Source organism: Centruroides sculpturatus, unplaced genomic scaffold (assembly GCF_000671375.1).
Source record: "Centruroides sculpturatus isolate CEXI.00-Female unplaced genomic scaffold, Cexi_2.0 scaffold1369, whole genome shotgun sequence".
NCBI lineage: Eukaryota > Metazoa > Arthropoda > Arachnida > Scorpiones > Buthidae > Centruroides > Centruroides sculpturatus.
In genome coordinates this window covers 104,345-131,096 of record NW_019385515.1, presented here as the reverse complement: position 1 = coordinate 131,096, position 26,752 = coordinate 104,345, and the positions used below count along the sequence as shown (strand labels likewise).

At 31.9% G+C, this 26,752-nt stretch overlaps 1 protein-coding gene across 2 annotated transcripts; it reads left to right on the top strand.

Annotated features, from left to right (window-relative positions):
• The first annotated feature begins 4,634 nt into the window (after window positions 1-4,634).
• On the top strand, window positions 4,635-24,207 carry LOC111639715 (protein disulfide-isomerase-like). 2 transcript variants are annotated; one of them, XM_023385653.1, is made up of 5 exons: window positions 20,778-22,103; window positions 22,186-22,231; window positions 22,606-22,803; window positions 23,338-23,609; window positions 24,016-24,207. In XM_023385653.1, the coding sequence occupies exons 1-5, from the start codon at window positions 22,032-22,034 to the stop codon at window positions 24,190-24,192; spliced, it is 765 nt and encodes a 254-aa protein (XP_023241421.1). In that variant the 5' UTR covers window positions 20,778-22,031; the 3' UTR covers window positions 24,193-24,207. The 2 variants fall into 2 exon arrangements, with proteins under 2 accessions (XP_023241420.1, XP_023241421.1); XM_023385652.1 differs by lacking the exons at window positions 20,778-22,103; window positions 22,186-22,231 and adding an exon at window positions 4,635-6,034.
• The last annotated feature ends 2,545 nt before the right edge of the window (window positions 24,208-26,752 follow it).

Sequence of the window (26,752 nt, the reverse complement as noted above, 5' to 3'; positions counted from 1 at the left end):
TCGATCCCGGGTACTCCAGAGCGGAATGTTATCACCTTGAACGATCGGTCATCCGGCCATAAATAGTTCAGTGACTATTAAACGAAGCGATCGGTAAATATTGCCAATTTTCTTCCAGATTTGTTCGAATATGGCTGATAAAACCTGCAATAACCAAAAATCTAGCCAAGATTGAAAAACACAGAAAAATTTTAATCTATTTTAGCTAAAACTGTCACGTAATCAATATTGAAGGGTTTAAAAAATGTCCTTGAATATGAAAAATTTACACACCAAAAATAACTCAACGAAGAACTGAAGAATTTTTAAGACTTTATAGCACTAAACATTTAAAAAATTTTCAAATGCCGGGTTTTATAACTGGCTTGTGTTCTACTTTAAAAACTAAATAAAATTTAATTTTGAGTATTTTTGTTATTTTAAATTGCAAATCATTTATGGTACTGGATGCAATAGGCCTATACCTGTCTTACATTTTTATTATATCTGTCTTCGACGTGTAATTGTGCATCTTTATCTATACTAATATTATTAAGAGGTAATGTTTGTAAGTATGTATGTAAGTTTGTTTGCAGCAGGTAATCTCCGAAACTACTCATCCGATTTCAAAAATTCTTTTACCAATATTTAGAATGGAACCTCGGGGTGGACATAGGCTGTATATTATTCCGTTAAACATTCATATAAATTAAAATATATAATCTAGGTTAAGGCTTTTATGTCCAATAGATGGCGCTAAGAGTACGACGCCCTAAGTTTGCTTTTCTGTGAGGCATTACGCTTTTCTGTGAAAATGAACTAAAGCAGATCATCTTCTATGTATCTATATAAATAAAAATGTAATGTTCGTTTGTTCCTACCGATTCCTTTGAAATTTTGACACAACGCTGCATTCGAATACGCACGTGTTTTTATATAATATACGTGTCGAAATTCCCCCCACTGAAGAGAGATGGTTAGGATTAAGGCTTACCGTAAAGAACTCTGCTTCTATTTATACTATTTTAGATTCGGTTTTTTGCGTTTTTGATTGCGTTTTAATAGGGTACATCAACAGAATGTACACTAAGAAGGGATTTTTCGATATTCCCTCGCGGGGGAGAGAGACAGAATTAAGGCTTACCGTGAAGAACTTGGCTTCTATTATATTATTTTAGATGCGAGTTTTTGAGTTTTAATAGGGTACGTCAAGAGAATGTACACTAAAAAGAAATTTTTCGAAAAATTTCCCCCCACGGGAGAAGTGTTATACATTTATAATAGATACATTTTGAGCCACAACAACGCGTGGCGGGGTCTGCTAGTTTTCAAATACTGTATTATTGTTTATTGGTTGTCGAAAAATAACATAAAATGTGTTGTACGCGGAAATAGTATCTGTGCTAAGAGTCTGTGCCAAAAAATTTTCTCTCTCTGATTCTACAGACAACAGATTTTGTGTACTACATACACACCTTCTAATATATCTATTTTTTTCTCATTGAAAATGAAAAATTTATGTACAGATCCACTAAATCTAATACTCTAGATTTAAGACTGACACACATTATTACATTGTTCAGCTTGCCATCAGCTTTTTTTTTTCTTCTTGATATCATCACAATATAACTGATATATCAATAGCAATATAATGTAGTACATGGTTTAGATAAATTTTTGGTTTATAGACCGTTTTTATTTCTTTATTTATCATTTAAACAACAAACTAAATGAGTATTAAAATATAGAAAAATAACGCAAATTCTGTCACATAAATGAACAAATAGTTCAGATCTGTTCAACACTTGTTAAAGTCGTTTCGAGTTGTTTTATTTCGTCTTCGTATAAACGTTCGACCGATCTCAGGAATTTGTCGAATGAATATTTCATATCAATTGTCGAAGAAATGGACGAAGGTCGAGTGTTTTCCTCAACTTCGTCTGGTTCTAATAGAGGTTGTTGCTCAGGTTCGGGTGAGAGTGTCTTATCCGGTTTCCTTTTTTTCACTTTGTCTTGTCTCTGTCCGACAGTTCGACGTATTTTCTGATTGGATTCATTGTAGCAATGTCGTTGAATCAACATGCCACAAAAGGTGATCGTTGTTATAAAAAACAAAATCGACAGCGACATTGTTAATGTTAAATATCGCCATTTTATTTGTTCGTCGATGGATACGGTTTCTGGATTGTTCGTAGCTGGCTCTGAAGCGACGAATTGTTGTGTCAAAATGAAATGTAATTCTTTCATCTTTTCATCCCTTAATTCTGTTAATTTAGATTCGAGCCAACTCACCGTAGAACTTAATCGTGGCATTGGTCGTTCGTACGAGGCAGTGATTACTTTGCGAAAAAGGACATTAGAAGGCATTATCTTATCCCTCTCTGACTTGATCGAATGTCTTTGTTTCTTCATTATCTTAGGATAATTAGGATTATATTCAAATCCTGAATGAAGTGTAGATGCCTCCTTGAGCTTATACAAAAATGGATTTAAATTCACTTCCTTTGCTTGAAGATGTGATTTCTGTTTAAGTCTTTCAAGAGGAAATCTTCTATATTTGTCATTGATAGGGCGTATATTGGGAAATTGTCCATATCCGTGTGGATCCTGTTCGGTATCGATGGTAGCAAATCCATTGTTTTCGCTTCTACGATACATCGACGGATCACGTTTCGTCCATCTACCACTGGTTATTGCAATAGTCAGAATTTCTTTAAATAATAACGAAAATATTATAATTCGATACATGGCGAAAGAAAAATCGCTGAGAAGAGAACGCATTCTAACAATGAAAACGTTTTTCATTATTTCTTTGTAATAATGTTAAGCAATACGTCATTTGTATATTTTCGTTATTGATATTTTAATAAACGCTATTTGGGGTTTTTAAAGAAATTGTATTGAAGTCCAGTGGCGTGCCGTCATTAGAAGCGATGGATTCGCCGCTTCCCTCGTATTTTCTAAAAAATAAATACATATTAATTTTAATTATGTGAAAATAATCGCACAATATTTTATTATAACCGCATTATGTATCTTATTACAAATTTCTATACTACACGCGAAAAAAAGGATAAGAATTTCTATTGTATATTCGAATATTAGTGGCGGAATAGCGGAGTGGAAACTCTGTATTGTCAGCATCCAAAAAGCCAGATTCGCGTGTGCGCTTTACACAGCATCAACCTCACCCGGTTTATCCGGTGGAAGCCTAGGACCTCGGGTGGCTGCTACACGTATAACGCATCCAATTCTATCCGGGACCGGTTCCGGGCTGTTAGCCGCCCGCCCGCTAGATATTTGGCCGTCCTCACCCGATTATATGAATCGCGAGTAGATTTATAACTTAACAATATCCAAGAACCAGAAATACGACGACAGGACAACATACAAGAAACAACACCTGAATACTAGTTACAACATTATTTTACTACATATGTCCCAGAATAAAACAAATTTTGTTATCTCTATAATAAGTTTACCTGGACCAAATTTTGTACCAAAATCAAGAAAAGGGTAGTTGCTAGTACTCTTAGTAACGTTTTGTAAAATTTAAATATCTACATCAGGGGTCGGCAAACTTTTTTAACCGTCGACCCCTAACAACTTTCCAAAACCTCACATTGACCCCCACCGTAATGTTTTATTACAAGTACAAGTGTATGAGCAAAAGAAAAGAAAAAAAACCTTCGTGATTTTTAGTTTCAATTTTTCCATCGACCCTCCAATCGACCCCCTAGCCGCATCGACCTCCCAATAATGTTATATCGATCCCTGATCTACATGAACAATAAAGATCTTATCTCAAACAAACGGCTACTTTTTCTCTAGGCGATAAAGACACCTTGAACTTTGTGTCTTGCTTAGTTATCATTTGTTTAATTTTAGTTAAAATGGTCTCGAACTCATATTTACTCATCCTAAAATATTTCAAAAATCTGTCCTCATCGTCTACAATCTCCTTGAATAATGTGTAGAATTCTTCTTTTTTTCGTTTTACATTCATGGGATGAACAGCAAACTTTTTTTTAGTTGCTTTTCTACACAACCCGATTCTTCTTCTTCTTCTTCTTCTTCTTCTTCTAGTAAAATTGCCATCATGGCTAGTTCTATCGAAAATTTCCGGAACATGGTACGCGCGTGCACTCCCTACTATGCCTGAAGGCATCTGTGCATGCTGGGTTGTAGATGTGAAAACTATTCAGTGCCGTGTCTGCCACGTTACGTGCCTATAAATATGAATGAAGCCTAAGATTCCGTAGGCGATAATTTCGCCTCGGCCACGGTATATCATTCGTCCTATTGATTTCGTCTACTAAAATACGGTAGTGTCTTGCATCCCGACATCGGCCGTATAAAAACGTACACGGCATTAATTCTGTAATTTTCGTAAATAAGTTTTCAAATTAAACTTTATTAATTCTTCCGAACACGTGGATATATACAGGAGCAAAGACGTTTTCCATCCGTGGCACTAACAAGTAAGTGGGTCGGACCGCCGCGTAAGTAGGACGTTTTTAATTAAACGCCATCTGCCGGTAAAAGCCGAAATTAGAATGGGCGATGGCTCCAGGAAAACAGAGGAGAGGGCGCTTTAGCACGCGCGGAAGGCGGGACCCGGCGTTCGTATGTCGTCCTTATAGTTCATACGGAGAGGCCGAGCGGTTATGGTCGACGTATGTATCGGGTGGAGGAAAAGGCCACGTCGGCACATATTTATTTAACTCGGTTGGTTATTGATATCTTCCTCGGGTCCGGCGCGAGTTTTGTCGACCGGACGGCGGATTTCCCAGAAAAAAAGCACACGTGCAAAGATAGGGTCGAGCGTAAAGATAACGACTCCGAAGTTCGGTTATATTATGTAGATTGGATAAGGCCGCGTTAAATTTACCGGATATTAAAAATTCAAAGCCGACTCCTTCCCGTAGACCAAAGCGCGAAATCGTTTCTTCTCCGCCATAAATAGATCGTAGGAATTTCCGCTCCTTCCGGAAAAGGCAATAAGGCCAAGTCTAAGTTCTTTTTGCCCGGCGAGATAAAGGCCGCGACACCGGAGAGAAAAGTCGTTTTCCCTTTTGTTGGCATTCCAATTAAGAATCGGCAAATTTATTCCTACCGATAACGCTTCCGAGCCGGAAGTCACCCTTTAATTAATTGGCCGGCCGGCGGTTCTCCCCCCTGACCGATTATTTTCGCAAGAAAAAATAAGTTCCCTTGAGAAAGGCCGAAGGCGTCCGGCCACACCTCCATTTTCGGTATCGTTCGTATTTTTTTATTATTATTTTTTTTATTTTCGGGGCCGTCCAAACGTATGGCGGGTTTTTAAAATGCGGACTTGGTTTACGCCTAAATAAACGTAATAAAGAATCGAGCACTCGCCGTTTTAAATTTATCGTCTAATTCTTTAATTCCAAAACTTGCCGACTATATCGATTTAGTATTATTAGGTCCGTTCGTTTACCTATCTGGCGTACGTTTTTCCTATAGAAAATTCACAGAAAATGCTTTAATTTATTCGTGCGACGATGGTTTTGGAAGTAATGCCCTCGCCTTGGTCCGAGACATTTTTTAAATATTTCCGGCTCTTCCTCCACCGATTTTCTTTTCCCCACCTGTCCGTCTTATAAATACCCACGTGGCTAAACGCCTTCGTTACTGGTTTACGGCAGAAGAACTCCGCCACGCATTTCTAGAAATTAACCGACGTGTTCGGAAAATGTCAAATTTCCTCCACCCCGACAGTTTTCTTCCCCCCGAAACGACCACCTTGCCCGCATCACGTGGCCATTTTTGAACCATTCGGACGTCAACACGATTCCCGAAATGCCGTATAAACGCATGCGCCGGCCCCGCGCAACACATCGCCGCGTTCGAAACCCTTCGTAGTGTTCCGGCCGTATTTACAACACTATGACTTTATTTAATAAATTAATACCCGTAGCCTTATACGTAACGGTAGTGGTGGGCCAAGTAGGAGAAGACGACGTCCTGGTGTTGAAGAAAGACAACTTCGATCGAGAAATCGAAAACAACAAACACGTCTTAGTGGAATTCTGTAAGTATTTATCCTTTCTCTCCTCTCCCTCTTAAAATCTATCCTCTTCTTTATTTCCACTTTTAAATTATTGAATGTCGTCTCTTCCTCCTTATGCAGCGGTTGTTTTACTATTTACCTCTAAAATTCTTAAATTTTGTATTTACGTGTGCCTACGTGTGTATTTACCGTTGATAAGTTTTTGTAATTGATTAATATCGAAAAACGTGTATGTATTGTTAATTCCAAAGATCGTATCTTGACGGTTTAAATTACGCGTGTGTAAACGTCAACGAAAGTAAATCCGAGTCGGTAGGAAAACTGTAAACGATTACCGTAAATAAATACTTGCCGTGTGTCACCCGGGGCATGCCGATTACGTCATAAGGAACGGAGAGAGAATATACTGTGTGTAGGAAACTGTTAAGAAATTGCGAGGAATACGATTACGTACGTTTAAAAACTCGAGCTTAGAACTTTTACTTACGAATTACTTTATCTATTTTTTAAACAAACAATAGTATTTACACTATTATATTTGTTGTGTAATCTATGTTATGCTCACATAGGATTTTCTTCGTTTACATATTTATTCTTGCGTGTTCTGAACAAATATGTTACACTAGATAATATTTTTTCCACGGTTTTTCAAATTGCACCTGGTGTAGCTTTGTTTTCCACGTTTTTGCTACTGTTATTAGCCTGTATTTTAGTCTGTATTTGATGTTTAACTTGGTAAGTTCAATCGTGTTTTGTTTCTTGCAATTCACAGTATAAATCTTGTTTTGGCAGGTATTATTTCACATTGTTCGCACCAGTTTTCTTTTTTCTTCGAAAGTTGCTGTCTTCGGCAGTGCCGTAATTAGTCATTCCTGTGCCCTGTGCAAGAATTTGCATTTGGGCCCCTCTTCTAAGTGGGTCCTGTGTGGGTGTACCTGTTGCACCTGCCTAGTTACGGCACTGGTCTTCGGAGTAAATTTTTGATTTTTACATTTTTGCATTTCTGAAGAAGCGTGTTTGTGTATTCCCACGCTTCTTTTGTTCTTTGGCATTTGAAGAAAAGGTGTTCTGTTGTTTCTGTTTCGTTACACCCTTTGCACAGTGAATGTGGTTGAGATACTATGTGACGAGAGTGGAGGAAGTGTCCGGTAGTTAGGAGATTGTGAGACATTAACCGGTGCGTGTCTGTATTTTTTGAAGTGGTTTTTATTTTCTGGATGAGCTGCCATTTTTTCTTGTGGTCTATATTTGGACACTTTTCTATAATATGTGGTTCTTCTTTTATTCTGTTTAATAAGGTATGGTAGAGGGACTTGGTATTACTTTTGTCCCAGTCTGTGTCTGTTTACCTATTTTACAAAATCTGTAGATATTTTGGATGCTTCCTGATAGAAGGGTGATTGTATCCAGCTTCTTGCTCATAGATTTGAGTTTAAGGATTTATTGGTATTTCATAATTTCATTCCTATCCAGTATGTGGTTAACGGTGCCCACAGCTTATTGTCTCCCAGAATTAGTTCTTTTAAATGATTGAGAATTTGAGCTTTAATTTTTGTCTCTAGATGGGTCATGTTTATTCCTCAGTCCTGTATTTTGTTAACCATTATGTCTTTTTAATTTATCTGGTTTGTTATTCCATATTAATGTTTTAAAGCATAATGATTTAATTTTTTTTAATTACATTGCGGGGAATTGGGATAAAATTTGCCATAAACTGGATCTTGCTGCAAATTTGCAAATTAGTTTAATTTACCTTTCTGGATAAAAATAATCATAGATTTTCTTTTGAACGTGTGTGATGTTTCCCATCAATTGCCAAACTAAAAGACAAATAATATTATGATATTGTTTGTTTGTTGTCAATATGTTATGCTTGTTCTTTGGTGTTTCGTTGACGACGACCACTGAATGCTGAATTTTAAATACGAAAAGTGTCCATATCCCGTCAGAAGAAGAGACCAAACTTGTCTGTACTTTTTGAACCACCATGGCAACCACGGAGGCGGCTACAGCAAAATGGCTCGAATGCTGTCGGTGCACGTCCACGTTGGCTTTATTTTCCGCACTTGCGAACTTTCCATAATGGATCCGAGACATGGCAGAAAGATGGAGTTACTCAACGGGCATGTTTACCCAACCCAACCTTACGGTTTTTCCAGTAAACTTTATATATTAGTTATTGAATAAGATCACTTATTTTTATAATCCTATATTTATATCTGGTATCAAAATTTTATACAATTAAGCACCAAAAATATGACTTTTAAAATGTTTTTGTCGCACCAACTGAACCACCAAGTTTAAACATACTATTATTTTATACTTAGATATTCCATAAAATTTCTTGGTGTAGCATAATTTAAGAAATGAAATTTTGTAATTTTTTTATTTTAGATCTAACTGTAAAATAAATGAAAATTTTTAATGTTTTTAGGATATTTGAATGCAACGTATTGAAGTATCTTATTTACAAATTAAATGGCTTTTTATTTAAATATGTGTTGTATTGGATACAATGAAGTTTAAAAATAAAAATAATAATTTTGATTTCTTTATGGTAGTCTAACATTTAGACAATAAAAGCTACAATTCTAATAAAATTATTTAATATAAATATTTCAAGCAAGCTCGTAATTAGTTTATTTGAACAGCTGTGTCTAGAATGTTTTAGTGTTTTGTCAAGGAAGACAGTTTTACCTAATTAAGCATTTCCATGCAGTTGGTATTCAGGTGTGAAAGCAAAAGTGGCAGCTGTTCCTACTATGAACAGTTAGAAATGCAACATTAATGATCTATTTATAATAGTGAATAATTCTTTTATTTTTATTTAATTGTTTTAGTTTTTAAATAATGTTTTCTAATAGCAAAAAAGAATTTAAATTCTGTATAATCCAATTATCTAAATCTTAGGAAAACAGTTAAGAAAGAAACTTAAGGTTACATATTATTGTCAATAAGATTTAGTACAGAATTCCCTAATCAACTCTAATAACTGTAATCTGAAACACACACACACACACACACAATATATATATATATATATATATATAATTTGTCTGTATTTTGAAATTTCTTTTCCTAATATTACCATATATATTTTAATAAAAATTATAGACAGTGTGCTGTAGTGTTTGCTTATTATTAGAGGGTGACTATTGTTTCTATTCTTTAGGAATTGGGTGCAACTACCATTTGGGGCAGCTATTAATGGAATTAATCCAGTAACTTTTTTCACTTTATTAATATTTGAACAATAAAATAACACACGATACATAAAGATCATTTCAACGTATCTTAAGAGGGATGGTGTTAAACAGATATAAAAATCGCATCTTCCTCTAGTAGACAGTGCACTTATTAGATGAAACTATCTATAATTGATTTTGTTTTGCAGCTGCACTGTTTATTATAATAAATATAGAATTTTTATATGTTAAGGAAGTTCTTACTAAGACATGAATTCAAATGGCAGGATACAGAATTGAGTATAATTGTTGGCATTCTTACACATTAAAAGTTTATACCAAAGTATTTACCGTTACTTATTTTTAAGGAGGGGGCAATTATTAAGTTAGCTTATTAATGACGAATGATCGAACAACGTTGTATAATCATTTAATTGTATGATTAATCTTTCACTAATTATTGTTGGATATTTTTTAAAATATCTTATAAAATTTAACGAAAATAGAAATTTTAGTTTTTGACAGACCATAAATAAATAAACTAAAACTAAAATTTGGAATGCTAAAAAGCATTCCAAATTTTAGTTTTAGTTTATTTATTTATGATTTAAAATTGTTGTATGAAAATATTGAAAAATGAATTACGTAAATTGTTCTCGATCCAAGTTGGATTACTCCTGTGTATTTTAATAGTCAGAGATTTGATTTGTATTCAAAGGAAGGAAAGACTTTGACTGTTTTGTTCTTTTTCATAGTTTCCATTAGTTAGTAAGAAGCATTGCAGTCTGTTTATTCAGTATCATAGCCAGGTGCACAGCATAATTGCACCATTGCAATAAAGAAAAGGGACTTGCAGTTGCTTAAACTGTCCTTTCAGTGCCATTCAAAGTTTTCTACCAAAAATTGTGGGGGGGAAATTGTTCTGTAGTAAATCAATAGTATAAACCTCCACTCCATGTTTTTTATCATCCACTCTTATGATTTAAAATGTAGTAGTCAATTTCTATACAAAATATTTTGAATAAACCATAATATTTTTATTTTCACAAAAGTTAATTAAATTAAAATATTTTTGGAGTAGAAGTTCCTAGCATCTTTAAAATTTCAGAAACAAGAGGTTTTGTCATCAGTAACATTTTTTCTTACTTAACTGACAGTTAGGTGTGACCATTATTGACAGTTAAGATTTTTACGTGGTCCATACAACAAAGAATTGGACACACATTCTGATAGTCAAGTCCAAAACTATTTAGATTTTTTCCTGCTCCAAATTGTTGCTGTAGAGTGTGTACTGTCCACTGTGATGTTTTAATCTTTTACACAATGCAGAAGAAAACTGTCTTTATAGTCAGTGAGAAGCAAGAAATTTGTGCATACAGTGAAGCATATCTAACAGGCTTTCAAAAATATGTTGCTAGTCACTTTTTTCTTCTCTGGAAGAAAATGTAAAATAGACATACAGTATGAGATATTTTAAATCAGAAAAATGAGTGGATGGATGCAGAAAATAGAGCTGCTATAAAATTGAAAACTAGAAAGTATGACAAACTTGAAAAAGCATTAACGATGAGGATTGCATAAGTAAATGCTAAGAATGACATTGTCATAGATAATGTGATAAGAAAGCAAGCAGAAATATTTAGAAAGCAGATGATATAACAATTTCAGTTGTGGGAATGGGTAGATGTATTAGTTTAAGTAGCATCATTGCACATCAGAGTGAAACTGCTGAAGTTGATTTGGATGTTGTAGAAGGGGGAATAACTAGTCTGTTGACAAAATAGAGCTGTATGATATGAAAGATGTGTATAACATAGATGAAGCTATCTTATTTTACCAATTATAGCCTGAAAAAACTGTTGCCTATGACCTGCAAAAGGCTACAAGAATAATGAAGATAGAATCAATCAGTTAATTCTTTATTGTTTGAACCTTAGTTCATTACAAGGGAATTACATAAAGCTGAAGTTAGTGCAACATAATAAATTAAATCGTATTGTCTTGATTTTCAAATTGTGAAAATAATCCTGTGCTCATGCATGATAATAAATTAATATAATAGATTAGTACAACATATTACAAAATAAAATACATACAGGGATACACAAAACACAAGTTAGTACTATTTAACAAATTAATGTAATAGTCTACTACAAGATAATACAAAGTAAAATACACAATAATTATTTTTTTAAAATGTGATACATTGATTATATCTTTTCAAGATTTAAATCTTATCAAATACTTTTTCCTTCAAATTTTATACAATGAAAGAATATGTGTTCTCGAGTTTCATACACTTGCTTACTACAATTACTATAAATTTTTTCAGGATTTGTTATTAGAATTCTAATAAATGTCAAAATATGATTTGACCACATTTCTTTCACGGTATTGAATGTTTTACCATGATAGTTTATGTCCATAAACAAATAATCCTCACTTGTAAAAGTTGTTTTAATAATATGATATAATTGAAAATGTTTGTTTTTTTCCAGCAAAGACCAGTCTTGTATGATTTGTTCACAGCACACTCTTATAATTAACATTTGATAGCTTCTGATTAAATGAGTATCTTGAGACAGTCATAAGAATGAGAAACCATGTCAATCTAGCAAATTTTTCAACATTGGCAACCAATTATATGTAGAATTATCCATCATTGAATGCAATTTTTTGCAGTTTATTATATGCTAATTTAACATAACTTTTATCATCTAATTACAAAAGTGTAATCCAAAATGAAACTATTGTTTTTATTATTATTATTACTGATATTCTATACATACCAAACTCCAAACGTAACATTTAAACTGGAATTTTATGGTATAACATAAAAATTCTTCGAAGATATAAAGCAAGGACAATTTCCATTTTATCATAATAAGTACAGTGGGTGATCGGTTAACGAACATAATCCGTTCCAAGACTTTGTTCGCTATCCGAATTGTTCGTTAACCGATTATCGATTTACCATAGGTTTCTATGGGAATTTAATTAATTGGTTCTGGAGACCCCCCAAAATAAAAAAATATATACTTTCTTACTACCTTTATTTATATGTATTGATGATAATAAAAATACATACATAGTCTTGCGTTTTTATTAGTCGTGGTTTTTTTTCTGTTTGAAAGGGTTAAAGAATCTGTCTAATGTCGATTGCTTTTCTCTCTTCTTCAGGATTTTTCGTAAGTAATTAATAGCATTGCAATTGCAGAAATCCCCAAGCCTTAACCTGGTTTGGATGCCATTCTAAGACTGTTGTTCTGACATCCTCCCACTTCTTCAAAGGATCTTTAATANCATTTTCTCATTGAAGTGAATTTAAGGCATTGATGAAATAAGTATATTATTGAGCTGTCATTTATAAGTTTTAATTTAGAGTCACTATGTGCATTTACAGTCAATCAGAGTCCAATTTTTTTTTTTATTCCTTGGTTTTATGTTGTGATGTCCTTTTTTTTTTATATTTAATTTAAAAATAGCAGTCATAGAATGAAGTTATTTTCTTTAGTTTGTATTTTAATACATTTTTAATCTGAGGAAAACCTCAGAATGGGATTGAAAACATTTGTTGGGATGCAATTTGAAAAAATTGTAGACCTAAAAATTTCCACTGTTATCCATCCATCTGTCTTTTCTTAATCTCAAGATTGGTGTTAGACAGATGAAAGAAAAGATAATATATGGAAACCCTAGGGCAGGAGGCCCCAACTAACTATACATGAACTTTCACTGCAAACCAGAAGTCATGTTATTTCAATTCAAAAATTTTTCCCCAAAAATGTTTGGTAAATGACCAGCACGATTCAATTGCTAAAGGGAAAGTATGATGTACAGGGGCAAGACGCTGATAATTTGAAGGTGAAGAGCATCTATTTTAAATTAAATTAAAAAATATGATTTAAACTTGCAGCCCGGCATTGTGACAATGTCACAATAAAATAATTGCTTGCTTTGATTAAACTAATGCTGGAAAAGTGTTTAAGGTATAGTGTGATTGATATATTTGTTTCTAATTTTTCTACAAATGTTATTTGATCTCTTCTCATATCCTTTACAACCACAGGAACACATTTAACATGAACAAAGTTAATCTTTCTTTTGAAGCTCTTCCCTGCTTACAAATATGTAAATTTTTAAAAATATATTACATCCTGAATATTTAAAGATTTTTCAAGAAATATTTTTACAAAAATCCAGTGCCAGAGGAACTTTTAATCAATTTACTTATTCATAAACAGAGAAGTCTCAAAAGAAAGGTCAACTCTGCTCATGTAAATTGTGTTCCTGTAATTGTAAAGGATGTGAGAAGACATCAAGTCTTTGTGTATTTAGCCTTCAATTTTCTTTTAAAATATATTTCATTTTGGATTTCTAAAGATTTTTCAACATTAAGTTTATTTCCTACTAGCTGTTACATGCGGATTTTGCAATTTGATAGAAATAACCCTCCCTCAGTACTTCACTAAGATTCTCAATCATTAGTTGTTACTAATTTGGTAAAATTACTGATTTTTGTTTGTTTCAAACTAAGGACTACTAATGCACCTAAATTCAAGTTTCAAATATTATGGGATTCTGAGATATGATAAATCTGAGTTCAATTTTTTTTTTTTTTCGAAACATAAATGACGTTATTTGAAAATTCCTAAAGTATAAATATTTACTGAAAAATAGAGTTTCAGTTACCCCAGTATCTCTATAAACCGCGTTTGTGGTACTGCCTTTCAGGGCTAAGACTTTTTAAGCCTTAATCCTTTCCCTCTTCCCCCACAGGGGAATTTTGAAAAATCCCTTCTTAGTGTGCATTTTCATGACATATTCTGTGTACCAGATTTCACCTCTAAGTTCAGCAGTTTGCTCTGGGCGATGATGAGTCAGTCAGGATATGTAATTTAATATATTTAGGTTTAAAACTGTCTGGTTAGTGATCAATCAGTATTGTATGTTTGTGGTACAGTTGCTATTCCTGTATTTTATGTTAAATTTTTGCATAATTCTGCATAACATAACAACAAACATACCACTGCATATTGTGCTTGCTTGACTGCATTCTTACTTTGTCATGCACTCCTATGGTGCATTATTTTCTGAACACCCAGTATATTAGTGCTATAAATTTAGATATAGACAGTTTAGACTTACCATAATTTGATATAGTTGATTGTCAACATCACTTGATCACCACAGATATAGTTGCTGATTGAAAAGAACATTATTTCTTCCAAACAAGTATTAGAATGCAAAAGTTGGCATTAGATTTGTGGCGGATTAAATGTGACAATTGTGGCAGATTTGTCACATATTAATCCATTGATCACAAGTATTTATTTAAAAGAGAATTAAGTAGTCTTCAGGGCCAGATGGGGCAAGCACTGTAAGTGTTGGTATTTTCTTTTTTAGAAAACATAAACACTTTCTGTTTGCCCTATCTATATGCTGAAACACAAATTCAAATCATCCCATGCAATCAATGCTGTATTTGGGGTGAGCAATATGGGCAGTTGTCTGGAGCACCAAATTGGAAAGGATGCTGCTTCACTCTAAAGTTGAACAAACTTTCTTATCCAAAATTGAAAAGGTTTTATATCAATTGTACTAGAAAAATTTAATAATAATTTATCACAGGAAAATCAAAGAATGTAGTTCTTTCCCACATCTATTATCTTTCCTTTCCCTTGTTGTACCTCTGTTTTTCAATTCTTTTTAGTTCAATCACAGTGTTTCTAAGTACTCATATTAAGTTACTTGCTTTTCTAATTCATTTTCTCATTGAAGTGAATTTAAGGCATTGATGAAATAAGTATATTATTGAGCTGTCATTTATAAGTTTTAATTTAGAGTCACTATGTGCATTTACAGTCAATCAGAGTCCAATTTTTTTTTTTATTCCTTGGTTTTATGTTGTGATGTCCTTTTTTTTTTATATTTAATTTAAAAATAGCAGTCATAGAATGAAGTTATTTTCTTTAGTTTGTATTTTAATACATTTTTAATCTGAGGAAAACCTCAGAATGGGATTGAAAACATTTGTTGGGATGCAATTTGAAAAAATTGTAGACCTAAAAATTTCCACTGTTATCCATCCATCTGTCTTTTCTTAATCTCAAGATTGGTGTTAGACAGATGAAAGAAAAGATAATATATGGAAACCCTAGGGCAGGAGGCCCCAACTAACTATACATGAACTTTCACTGCAAACCAGAAGTCATGTTATTTCAATTCAAAAATTTTTCCCCAAAAATGTTTGGTAAATGACCAGCACGATTCAATTGCTAAAGGGAAAGTATGATGTACAGGGGCAAGACGCTGATAATTTGAAGGTGAAGAGCATCTATTTTAAATTAAATTAAAAAATATGATTTAAACTTGCAGCCCGGCATTGTGACAATGTCACAATAAAATAATTGCTTGCTTTGATTAAACTAATGCTGGAAAAGTGTTTAAGGTATAGTGTGATTGATATATTTGTTTCTAATTTTTCTACAAATGTTATTTGATCTCTTCTCATATCCTTTACAACCACAGGAACACATTTAACATGAACAAAGTTAATCTTTCTTTTGAAGCTCTTCCCTGCTTACAAATATGTAAATTTTTAAAAATATATTACATCCTGAATATTTAAAGATTTTTCAAGAAATATTTTTACAAAAATCCAGTGCCAGAGGAACTTTTAATCAATTTACTTATTCATAAACAGAGAAGTCTCAAAAGAAAGGTCAACTCTGCTCATGTAAATTGTGTTCCTGTAATTGTAAAGGATGTGAGAAGACATCAAGTCTTTGTGTATTTAGCCTTCAATTTTCTTTTAAAATATATTTCATTTTGGATTTCTAAAGATTTTTCAACATTAAGTTTATTTCCTACTAGCTGTTACATGCGGATTTTGCAATTTGATAGAAATAACCCTCCCTCAGTACTTCACTAAGATTCTCAATCATTAGTTGTTACTAATTTGGTAAAATTACTGATTTTTGTTTGTTTCAAACTAAGGACTACTAATGCACCTAAATTCAAGTTTCAAATATTATGGGATTCTGAGATATGATAAATCTGAGTTCAATTTTTTTTTTTTTTCGAAACATAAATGACGTTATTTGAAAATTCCTAAAGTATAAATATTTACTGAAAAATAGAGTTTCAGTTACCCCAGTATCTCTATAAACCGCGTTTGTGGTACTGCCTTTCAGGGCTAAGACTTTTTAAGCCTTAATCCTTTCCCTCTTCCCCCACAGGGGAATTTTGAAAAATCCCTTCTTAGTGTGCATTTTCATGACATATTCTGTGTACCAGATTTCACCTCTAAGTTCAGCAGTTTGCTCTGGGCGATGATGAGTCAGTCAGGATATGTAATTTAATATATTTAGGTTTAAAACTGTCTGGTTAGTGATCAATCAGTATTGTATGTTTGTGGTACAGTTGCTATTCCTGTATTTTATGTTAAATTTTTGCATAATTCTGCATAACATAACAACAAACATACCACTGCATATTGTGCTTGCTTGACTGCATTCTTACTTTGTCATGCACTCCTATGGTGCATTATTTTCTGAACACCCAGTATATTAGTGCTATAAATTTAGATATAGACAGTTTAGACTTACCATAATTTGATATAGTTGATTGTCAACATCACTTGATCACCACAGATATAGTTGCTGATTGAAAAGAACATTATTTCTTCCAAACAAGTATTAGAATGCAAAAGTTGGCATTAGATTTGTGGCGGATTAAATGTGACAATTGTGGCAGATTTGTCACATATTAATCCATTGATCACAAGTATTTATTTAAAAGAGAATTAAGTAGTCTTCAGGGCCAGATGGGGCAAGCACTGTAAGTGTTGGTATTTTCTTTTTTAGAAAACATAAACACTTTCTGTTTGCCCTATCTATATGCTGAAACACAAATTCAAATCATCCCATGCAATCAATGCTGTATTTGGGGTGAGCAATATGGGCAGTTGTCTGGAGCACCAAATTGGAAAGGATGCTGCTTCACTCTAAAGTTGAACAAACTTTCTTATCCAAAATTGAAAAGGTTTTATATCAATTGTACTAGAAAAATTTAATAATAATTTATCACAGGAAAATCAAAGAATGTAGTTCTTTCCCACATCTATTATCTTTCCTTTCCCTTGTTGTACCTCTGTTTTTCAATTCTTTTTAGTTCAATCACAGTGTTTCTAAGTACTCATATTAAGTTACTTGCTTTTCTAATTCATTTTCTCATTGAAGTGAATTTAAGGCATTGATGAAATAAGTATATTATTGAGCTGTCATTTATAAGTTTTAATTTAGAGTCACTATGTGCATTTACAGTCAATCAGAGTCCAATTTTTTTTTTTATTCCTTGGTTTTATGTTGTGATGATAAATACTAATAGAAATACCTTTATCCTGATGAAGATTATTGAAAATTTTCAAACTGATAATAGTTTTTATTATTGACTTGCAACCTCAACACCTTCAAGTGTTGTACAGACCTTTTATTTGCTTAATAAAATGAAATATAATTCTTTATTAAACTAGTTTTAATTATACAGATAATATAAAGCTTGTTGCTGTAATTCAATATCAACTCACATCATTTATTTATATTGCCACATTTGGAATTTAGGACAAAGAATTAAAATTAATATGATTTATATGTTGAAAGTAATTAATTGTGCATCTTAATTATGTAAAGTTTAATATAAAAATTGTTAAAGTGAAGAAATTTTTCAAGAAATTTATATTTTTAATAAGAAAATTACATATTCAATTTTTATAATATGAAAAATATAATTTATTTTAAAAATTAATAAATTTATCATTTTAAAATGTAAAAATATGAATTTAAACTAAAAACAAATTGGTTTGTACCTGAGACTTCAATCAATAAATTAAACTGTCTCAAGACATCCAAAGTTTAATTCTCAAGTTGTTTCTTTTAACAAATTAAAATCTGTATTTCGAAATGTCATTTACTTTACAATAATGTCATAATTTAAATGATATGGATGGATTAGTGAAAATAATAATGTATTTATTTGATAATTTATTCCAAGATTTAATAGTAAAAATGTTCTCTACAGAACTATTTTTCTTTTTAAAAGATGATTTTGACACTAACGAAAATCACTTTTTTAATCCTAGCAGCATATTTAGCAACACTTTTCATAGTTATGTACCATTTTGGATTTAATGATGAGTTTTGTAATGGAAATGTTGCTTTCATGTAGACTACTAAAAAAAATAAATATTAAAACATCAATAACGTGTTTGCTACGAATTGACATAATTCTGTGTTACATGAAGGTTGCGTGATTCAAAATCGCCTCAACTGGTAGTAAACATGTTAACTTGAAGAATAAAAAATGTTGATAGATGCACTTTCTTTTGTTTCTTTTATTTTCTATCAAAATGTAGTTTAAACTTTTGAATTTGAATAAATCAAAATTTAGCATTTGTATTGCTGATTGGCTCTATCTTTGCTCAACCATGAAGTTTAATTAAAGACAGTTAAATATTCAGTTTATGTCATACAGTAAACTTTACAGATTGTCCACCATAAAATAACACAATACGTGTATATATCAAGCCAATTGTTCATTTGTTTCAGAATCCTTGCTAGCACCGTACTGTAAACTATTGATTGATTTCTTGTTAGCTTATGCCCAATTGTTTAGTTCATTTTCTCTCTGAAATGGGGAAACAACACTGAAAAATTAAATATGAAGATTGGTATGACAATTATGGTAGACTTTCGTTTCCATCATTTTTTAATTAAAATATTCAGTAAGGTAAATTTTGACTTCTGACTTTCGTATACATCATAATATATGTCAATATTTTCTTGTTTCAAATATTGCACATAAAGGGACTTTCTAGTTTTAATGTAACTAAAAATACTATTTTCACAAATTTAGAAATTAAAATTTTTTGAAATTAAATACTATCTTCTTCCACTTTAAGTATAACTTTAGTGATCATATTTGGAAGTGATGACCAGATGAGCAAGATGACGAAGATGTCGGCTTACGACTCCAGGGACCTGGGTTTTAATCTGCTTCGGATGCCTCAAATTTTTTGGGAATGTTTTATCTTGGGTATGTTTTACCACCAAGTTTTCTCCATCATAGGTGTGGCCAAACCCATAGTGGCTTGGAAGTAAAGTCTTCTTAATGCCCACAGGATGGAAAGAGTGAAAATCTTCAAAGAAATCAAACATGGAAGAAAATTTCAATCATAATTTTTTTTTATAGGGTTTAGAATGGCGTAATATTTAAATTGTTTCAATAATTAAGAATGAAATTTTTCTAATAAGAGAAAAATTTGAACAGTTATAATTTTCTATATGTTTTATAATTGCTTATTTTTAGTATATTAAGATTTTGATTTGATTTTAAGAACTAATAAATAAGTTAATGAGATGAAGAAATTGTATTTTTGGAAAAATTTACATTTTTAGATTTTTTAAACATCTTATCTATTTATCTCTTGTTTCAATTTACAGGCATCACTAGACTTTTGCACATAATTGGTTCCTGAAAGTGTGTGCGAATGTTGAATGTTTGAAAGTAGAGGAATGTAAAAAAAAATATGCACCAAAAATTGTTTTAAAGTATTCATTTATCAATATGTATACATAATGAAGTTAACAAGGTGTGTTTAAGTGCTTTCAGGTGTTTTCTTTATAAACTTTCAAGAGTTAGTTGAATACCACCCTTTTTTTTCTTTTCTTGATAAAGATTTCTATAACATGCTGTGTCTTTTTCAATCACCCTACATACTTGAGATATACGTTCTCCATTGGGATCACATTCTTCCATGATAGTCAAAAATTTGTCAAGATGCATGAAGGCTTCATTCATATTTTTAATTGTCAAAGTCTTGATGTTTTTATCAGCTTCTTCTTCCTCACTTTCATTGTGTATACAGTAAACTTCTTCCTCACTTTCATTGTGTATACAGTAAACTTTTCAGATTGTCCACCATAAAATAACACGATACGTGTATATATCAAGCCAATTGTTCATTTGTTTCAGAATCCTTGCTAGCACCGTACTGTAAACTATTGATTGATTTCTTGTTAGCTTATGCCCAATTGTTTAATTGCTTTTGTTAAATTGCCATTATGCCCAATTGTTTAATTGCAATTGTTAAAATTGCCATTGTTGCTCAATTAAGTATTCATTTGACAGAGGTACTGAGTGAGATTCAATCAACTCATTAACATCTTCATTGTTGACGTCCAAGTTTAGTTCATTCATTAGGCTAACTACTTCATCTGTGATGGTTTTCAGTGTTTCTTCAAAATTTATAAAAATTACTCATTATTTGTGGGCGTAATTGTTTCCAGGAACCTTTCTTTGTCAACTCTTTTATTTCATCCCACAAGTCTCCAATATTGTTTATTGCATTTCATATATTATAGTTCTTCCAAAAATCTGTTAATGTTGACCCATCTTCCCTGTCAGTTGCCTTGATGGCCTTAGTCATTATTGTCCTCATATAATATTGTTTAAATGTAGCTATCACTGGTCCATGAGCTGTATGAAGCAGGTACTATTGGGAGGAAGAAAACACAACATCAATTTCCAGGTATAAATTCTGCAGAGATTTTGGGCTCCTGAAGCATTGTCTAAGATTAATAATGCTTTAAATTGTAAATTATTATTTTTACAATATTGCTTAACTGCTGGCACGAAATGAAAAGCAAACCAATCTTTAAATATTAACGCAGTAACCCAGGCATTTTTATTTGATTTCCAAATGACTGGAAGCAATTCTTTATCTTTCCCTTTTAATACTCTGGGATTTTCCACTTGGTAAACTAACAATGGCCTCAATTTTAAATCACCAGCTAAGTTTCCTTCAAGAAGCAATGTTAATTGGTTTTGGGAAGGTTTATGTCCAGAGGCAACTGATTCTTCCTTCGATAAAAATGTATGATTAGGCATTTTTTCCAAAATAAACCCATGTCATCTACATTGAATATTTGGCTAGGAGAATCTTTTCCATCTACAATAATTTTGGACAATAAGGAAATAAATTCTGCAGCATCTTTATCTGCATCAGCCGATTGATTCTCCAGTGAATTTAATATTATGTAAAGAATATCTCATTTTAAATTTGTCAAACAAGCCATTACTTGCTTGAAACACCATGTTAGAATCTTCATTTAATCTAGTCTTCCAATCTTCATGCAAACTAAGAGCCTTAGCTTGAATAATTGAAAAACTCAGAGGACATTATTTTGATGTTGATTATCAATCCATGATGACAAAGATCTTTCCACTTCATCCATCACTATGCTGTGTCTTTTGGAAACAATCTTTGAAGATATATTTCCACAATTTTGAATGTATTCCTTAATTTACTCTTATTTTTCAAAATTGAACATATCATAGATTTGTTTACATCATACAAACGTCCGATTGAAGAAAAAGATTTGACGTTTTTAGAACGTTTAATTATTTCCATCTTTGTCTCAATTGTATGAAGTTTGAGTCCTTAATTTCTTTTTGTTCATATCAACACTGCAGCTTCTCTGTTTGTCACTCATGTTTATCAATTTATAAGGATGAAATATTTAAACATAAACAAAATTGGCAAAACACACAACATGTTGACGCACACCCTAATGTAAGACTGAAACTGTTTTGACCTCTTGCTTGGAACAACACAGTAGTGATTATGATTCCGAGATGTCCACTATTGTAGGAAGTAATGTGTGTCCAAGAACATAGAGCAAGCTACCACACTTTGTAGTGTTTGAGCATTCTGCATGGAAGCAAATTTTTTCATTATCAACAAAAATACTTGAAAAGTTGAATTTTTAAAAATGTGTGAAATGGCAAATTGCACAAAAGTCGAGGGCTGCCTGTATTTAAGAAGACAAATATTCTATTTTAAGGAAAGTTTTAATTACTTCAAATTGTTTTTTCTCCAAATTAATTTGTTACAATTACGAATAAGTTTATTATTTCTATAAACAGGGCAAAATGTTTGGAGTTTCAGCAAAGACAAACATTTCAAAATCTGGTAAGAGTTGCAATATTACCTAAAAACTAATCTGCAAAACAATCTTGAAAAGAGAAACTATTAAGCTTAAGGTGGAAGATTCATAATTTTGAATTAAAACAAATAATTTTTAATATTTTTCCTGGATCTGTAAAATTTTTTCATCTATTATTGTGCTGCAATTTGAAAAAATTGTAGATTTATAAATTTCCACTGTCATCTGTCTGTCCTTCCTTAATTAATCTTGAGAACAGAGTTAAATAGATAAAAATCAAGACCAGATATGGAAAGCTTGGGAACAGGAGGCCCAATTTTAAAATATATTTTTCTTTTATAAAATTAAAGTCAAAATATTTTTGTAATTAGTTTGTACATAATTTTATTTCTTTTGTTAGATGCTCCTTGGTGTGGACACTGTAAAGCACTAGCCCCGGAATATGCCAAAGCCGCTAAGCAACTGTTGGAAGAAAAATCTGAAATACGACTGGCAAAAGTTGATGCGACCGAAGAATCTGAACTAGCAGGAAAGTTCAAGGTGAAAGGTTATCCAACAATCAAATTCTTCCGTGAGGGAGAGCCCATTGATTATACGGGTCAGTATATTATTTTCCAATTAAAAAAAAGGTTAATATTAATTAGTAAAAGATTTTTTGTATATTATAAATTCCATAAATATTGGTGAAAAATAAAGTACAGTATGTAAATAATAGAGAAAATTATTTTAATTAATGATACTGAAGTGTATTTGAAAGTAATATTACTAAATGCACAGCTGGAGTTCTGCATTACTGTAACATAGATCAATTCTGTTACATATAAATATAAAGTGATACATTAAAATATTGTTTCAAACATATTATAAGATAATGTGAAAAAGATAAGCAATTAAATTGACATCTACTTTTTGTTTTATTCATATTTATTATAAAATAAAATTGCCTGAATTTGACTTTATGGAAATGAATTTTAATATCTTTAACTCAGAGGGTGGAAAAGGTATTGATACTTTATATTAAAAAAAACTCCTTAGAGTAAGATTATTTTATTCAATAAGTGTTTACTAAATAATTTAGTTGTTAGTTAGAATACAGTAAAACTTTCTATAAAATAAAATTAAAATGTTCCAGGTGGACGCACTGCAAACGATATCGTCAACTGGTTGAAAAAGAAAACCGGACCACCCGCTATTACTTTAAATACAGTTGAAGAAACAGTGCAATTTAAAGACAGTAAAGACGTGGTAGTGATAGGATTCTTTAAGGACCCAGAAAGTAAACTAGCAAAAGTTTATTTAGAGGCTGCTTACGCGATCGACGACCATCCTTTTGGCATCACTTCCAATGAAAATGTTTATAAAGAGTTTAAAGTCGAGAAAGATACCATCATCTTATTTAAAAAAGTAAGCATAAACAGTATTAACTTAATCTTGGATATGAACCAAAAAATTAATTTAAAAGTACAAATTTGTTGTACAAAATTCAACTTTTTTCAGTAAAATTAATTTTCATTATATTACATTTCAAACATTGGTAAAATCTATCTGAATGTATTTAAATTTATAAATTTTACATAATTTGCTGATTTTGAATACAAGAATTTATTTTAAAGGCAAATTTTATAAACATTATTTTTATAATTTTTGGCTAAAATTAGTATTAGTACTTTGGTCTTCATAGAAAGAAAAGCAATTCAAACTTTATTGTGAATTTTTAGAAAATAAATACTAGATATTATAAATCTGAAATTATATATAGCATAGGACACTATATTTGTTGTTAATTGTTGGTGGTTTTTTTTCTTTTTAGTTTGATGAAGGAAAGAATGAATATGAAGAAGAAATTACAAAAGATAACATTAAAAAATTTGTTAAAAGCAACAGTTTGCCATTGGTCATTGAATTCAGTCATGCGGTGAGTTTTATTGTGCACTCTTATTGTCTTTCTAATATACTTGTTACTTGTCTGATTTACAATTCTAACTGAATAAGTTTCCAACATTGTAATTTATAGTGAATAGAAACAATTCTTTACCTAAATGATTATGTATCTTCAATAATGCTAATGATGAGACTACAAGTTCTTAAAAACTGGTCTTATCTTTCTTAACAACTTCAATAGGTGATATATGAAGTAATCAAATTCCTTCTTTTTCTTTTTACTTGGTTTTTTTTTGTCTCTACCTATGGGGTGAAAAGAAATGGTAACTTAAAAGTCACATTTGTTTCTAATTTTAAAACTGAAGAGAAAGGAAATACTTTTTCTTTGTCAGAAAGGTCTATTACCCACTTAGGCCCTATATTATGCCCATTAAAGCAACTTTTACAGAAATAAAAACTGCTTGAATAACTTAAGTAATCTAAAAAACTGATTGAGTAAGTGAAAATGAAAGAGAATGAGAAAATAAAGAATTTTTTAAAATATTCAAGTCACTAAAGTCATCAGGAAAACTTACATTTTTAAAGTGCAATGAATGCTAATAATGTGGCAGAGTTTCGTAACAAAATCCCCATTTATAAAGTAAGCTTCTTCAGAGGTCTTTAAAAAAATCCTGTTGTCTGTGGTATTCTATAGAAGGGCATATATTTGTGGTTCTTAATTTGACAGACTTTGGCAACCTACAATCTGCTGCAGTTCTTTTTCTTGTCATATACCTTCACTAGAGAGAAGTCACTAAGTTTAAGAAAAATGTCCTCACTGAAATAAATTAAAACCAATATACACATTCAAATAGATCTATTTAGCTATGTCAAAACTAGATCTTAGACTTTTTCAATATCATTGGTTTAAAATTTAAAGAAGTTACATGGATTGAATAAAAACAACCATTTTTGTTGTTTTGTCCCATGAATTCACCACCATTACATTGTAAAAAAGATTAATGATTATAAAATGCAAGCATTCAAAACATTAGAGATTTTAATGAATACTTTATGAAATGATACTTAACACAATTTCCTAATAAAGTGAATCTTATAATATGATGGCTTACTAACAAAGTTTGTCAAATAACAGAAGCATGTAACCAACCACCATAACATGCACACAAGACTGGCATCTAAGACAGTGTTTTGTGTTTCCAGACTAAAAACTGCCTGTACTTTAAAAAATACTGTCCAAAGAGATACCAACAAATCAGAAATTTCCCTATGCTTAGTTCGTTAGTTAGGCACATACAAACTTTTCTTGAAGTTTTGTTTTTATTCATCCCAAATTACAATACACATTGTTTTGGCTTAAAATAATGTGTGAGATAGCCGGGGATGTAGATCTTAGTCTACGCCACTTACGGGCACTAGTCGGTAAGACCAGTTCTCGGTCGTCCAAAGAACGGCCTTTCCCAAACGTAGGGAAACGAGTGTGGAGGGCTTTACTGTTAAATTATAATTTAGAGCGGAAGTTGGTGAGGGCGAATTCACCTTCTTCCTATGTCAGGGTCCTGACACCAGTTAATCAATCTTATTATGTGCGGATTAACACGCGTGTGAGATCTGATTCGGAATCAGATTAAGAGACATTTCAATTAAAAACGAAATAATAAATTTAATAAAACAAAGGAAATAAACCCATACAAACATATTAATGAACGAGAGACAGAACTACTACAAATAATATCAAATCGAGAGTTATCTATACTTATATTATACCCGATTCGCGATCAAGAGAGAGAGCTCACAAAATCGTTATAAAACATACAACCTGTTTAGTTGTCGTTCGTCTACTTCTCTGTATGCAAGGGACACTTTGGAGATAAAGTTCATTTACTTCTTCGTATGGGAGATCAATATGTGCACAAAATCCAAGTATGTTTTCTAAGTGTTAACTCTGGAATTATTCTGTATGTGACTCGTCTAAGGACGTTGGTCATCCAGAGGAAAATGTATGGAGTTTGGATACTTCCAGATCCGTCGATGAACTCCCCGAATTCGGACAAATTCCCTGTATATCTGCTGATTTCCGACCAATCATCGGCCAGTAACTCTTTCCTGAGAACGGATGAAAGGGGGATGAATGAGGGGTAAGCATTTCCCATCTGAGCAAGAGTTTTCGCAGATAAGGGAAAAACAGAGGATGTACTAACTTCTGTGAAAGGAAGTAACATCTGTCATCTATTTTTCCCACTCTAAAAACGTTATTTTTCTCACAAAATGAAAGAATATTTTGTGACATTATTTAATGTTATCAATAAAATTATTAAATTAGACCCAGGGGCCTTTCAAGTCTCACAAATGTTAACAAATTTGCTGTTATTTACTATTTTTCACTGTAATAGGATGGAGAATTAAAACAATCCTCTTTTGCTCACAGGGGCCCTGTACATATCAAAGTGTCTTTTTATATATATTTCTCATAGTTTTTCACTATTATCATTATGAGGAAAGCCAGATGGCGAGGGACACAGTTTGTTGTATTTACTTCACCTATACTGAGCCAAATTAGACTCAAATCTGGGTTATCAGAGTAGCTAGCTAGTATCTTTATCGTCTTAGTTATGTATCCAACATAAAGATTTTATTTATACCTGGATGAAGATATCTTATATGAC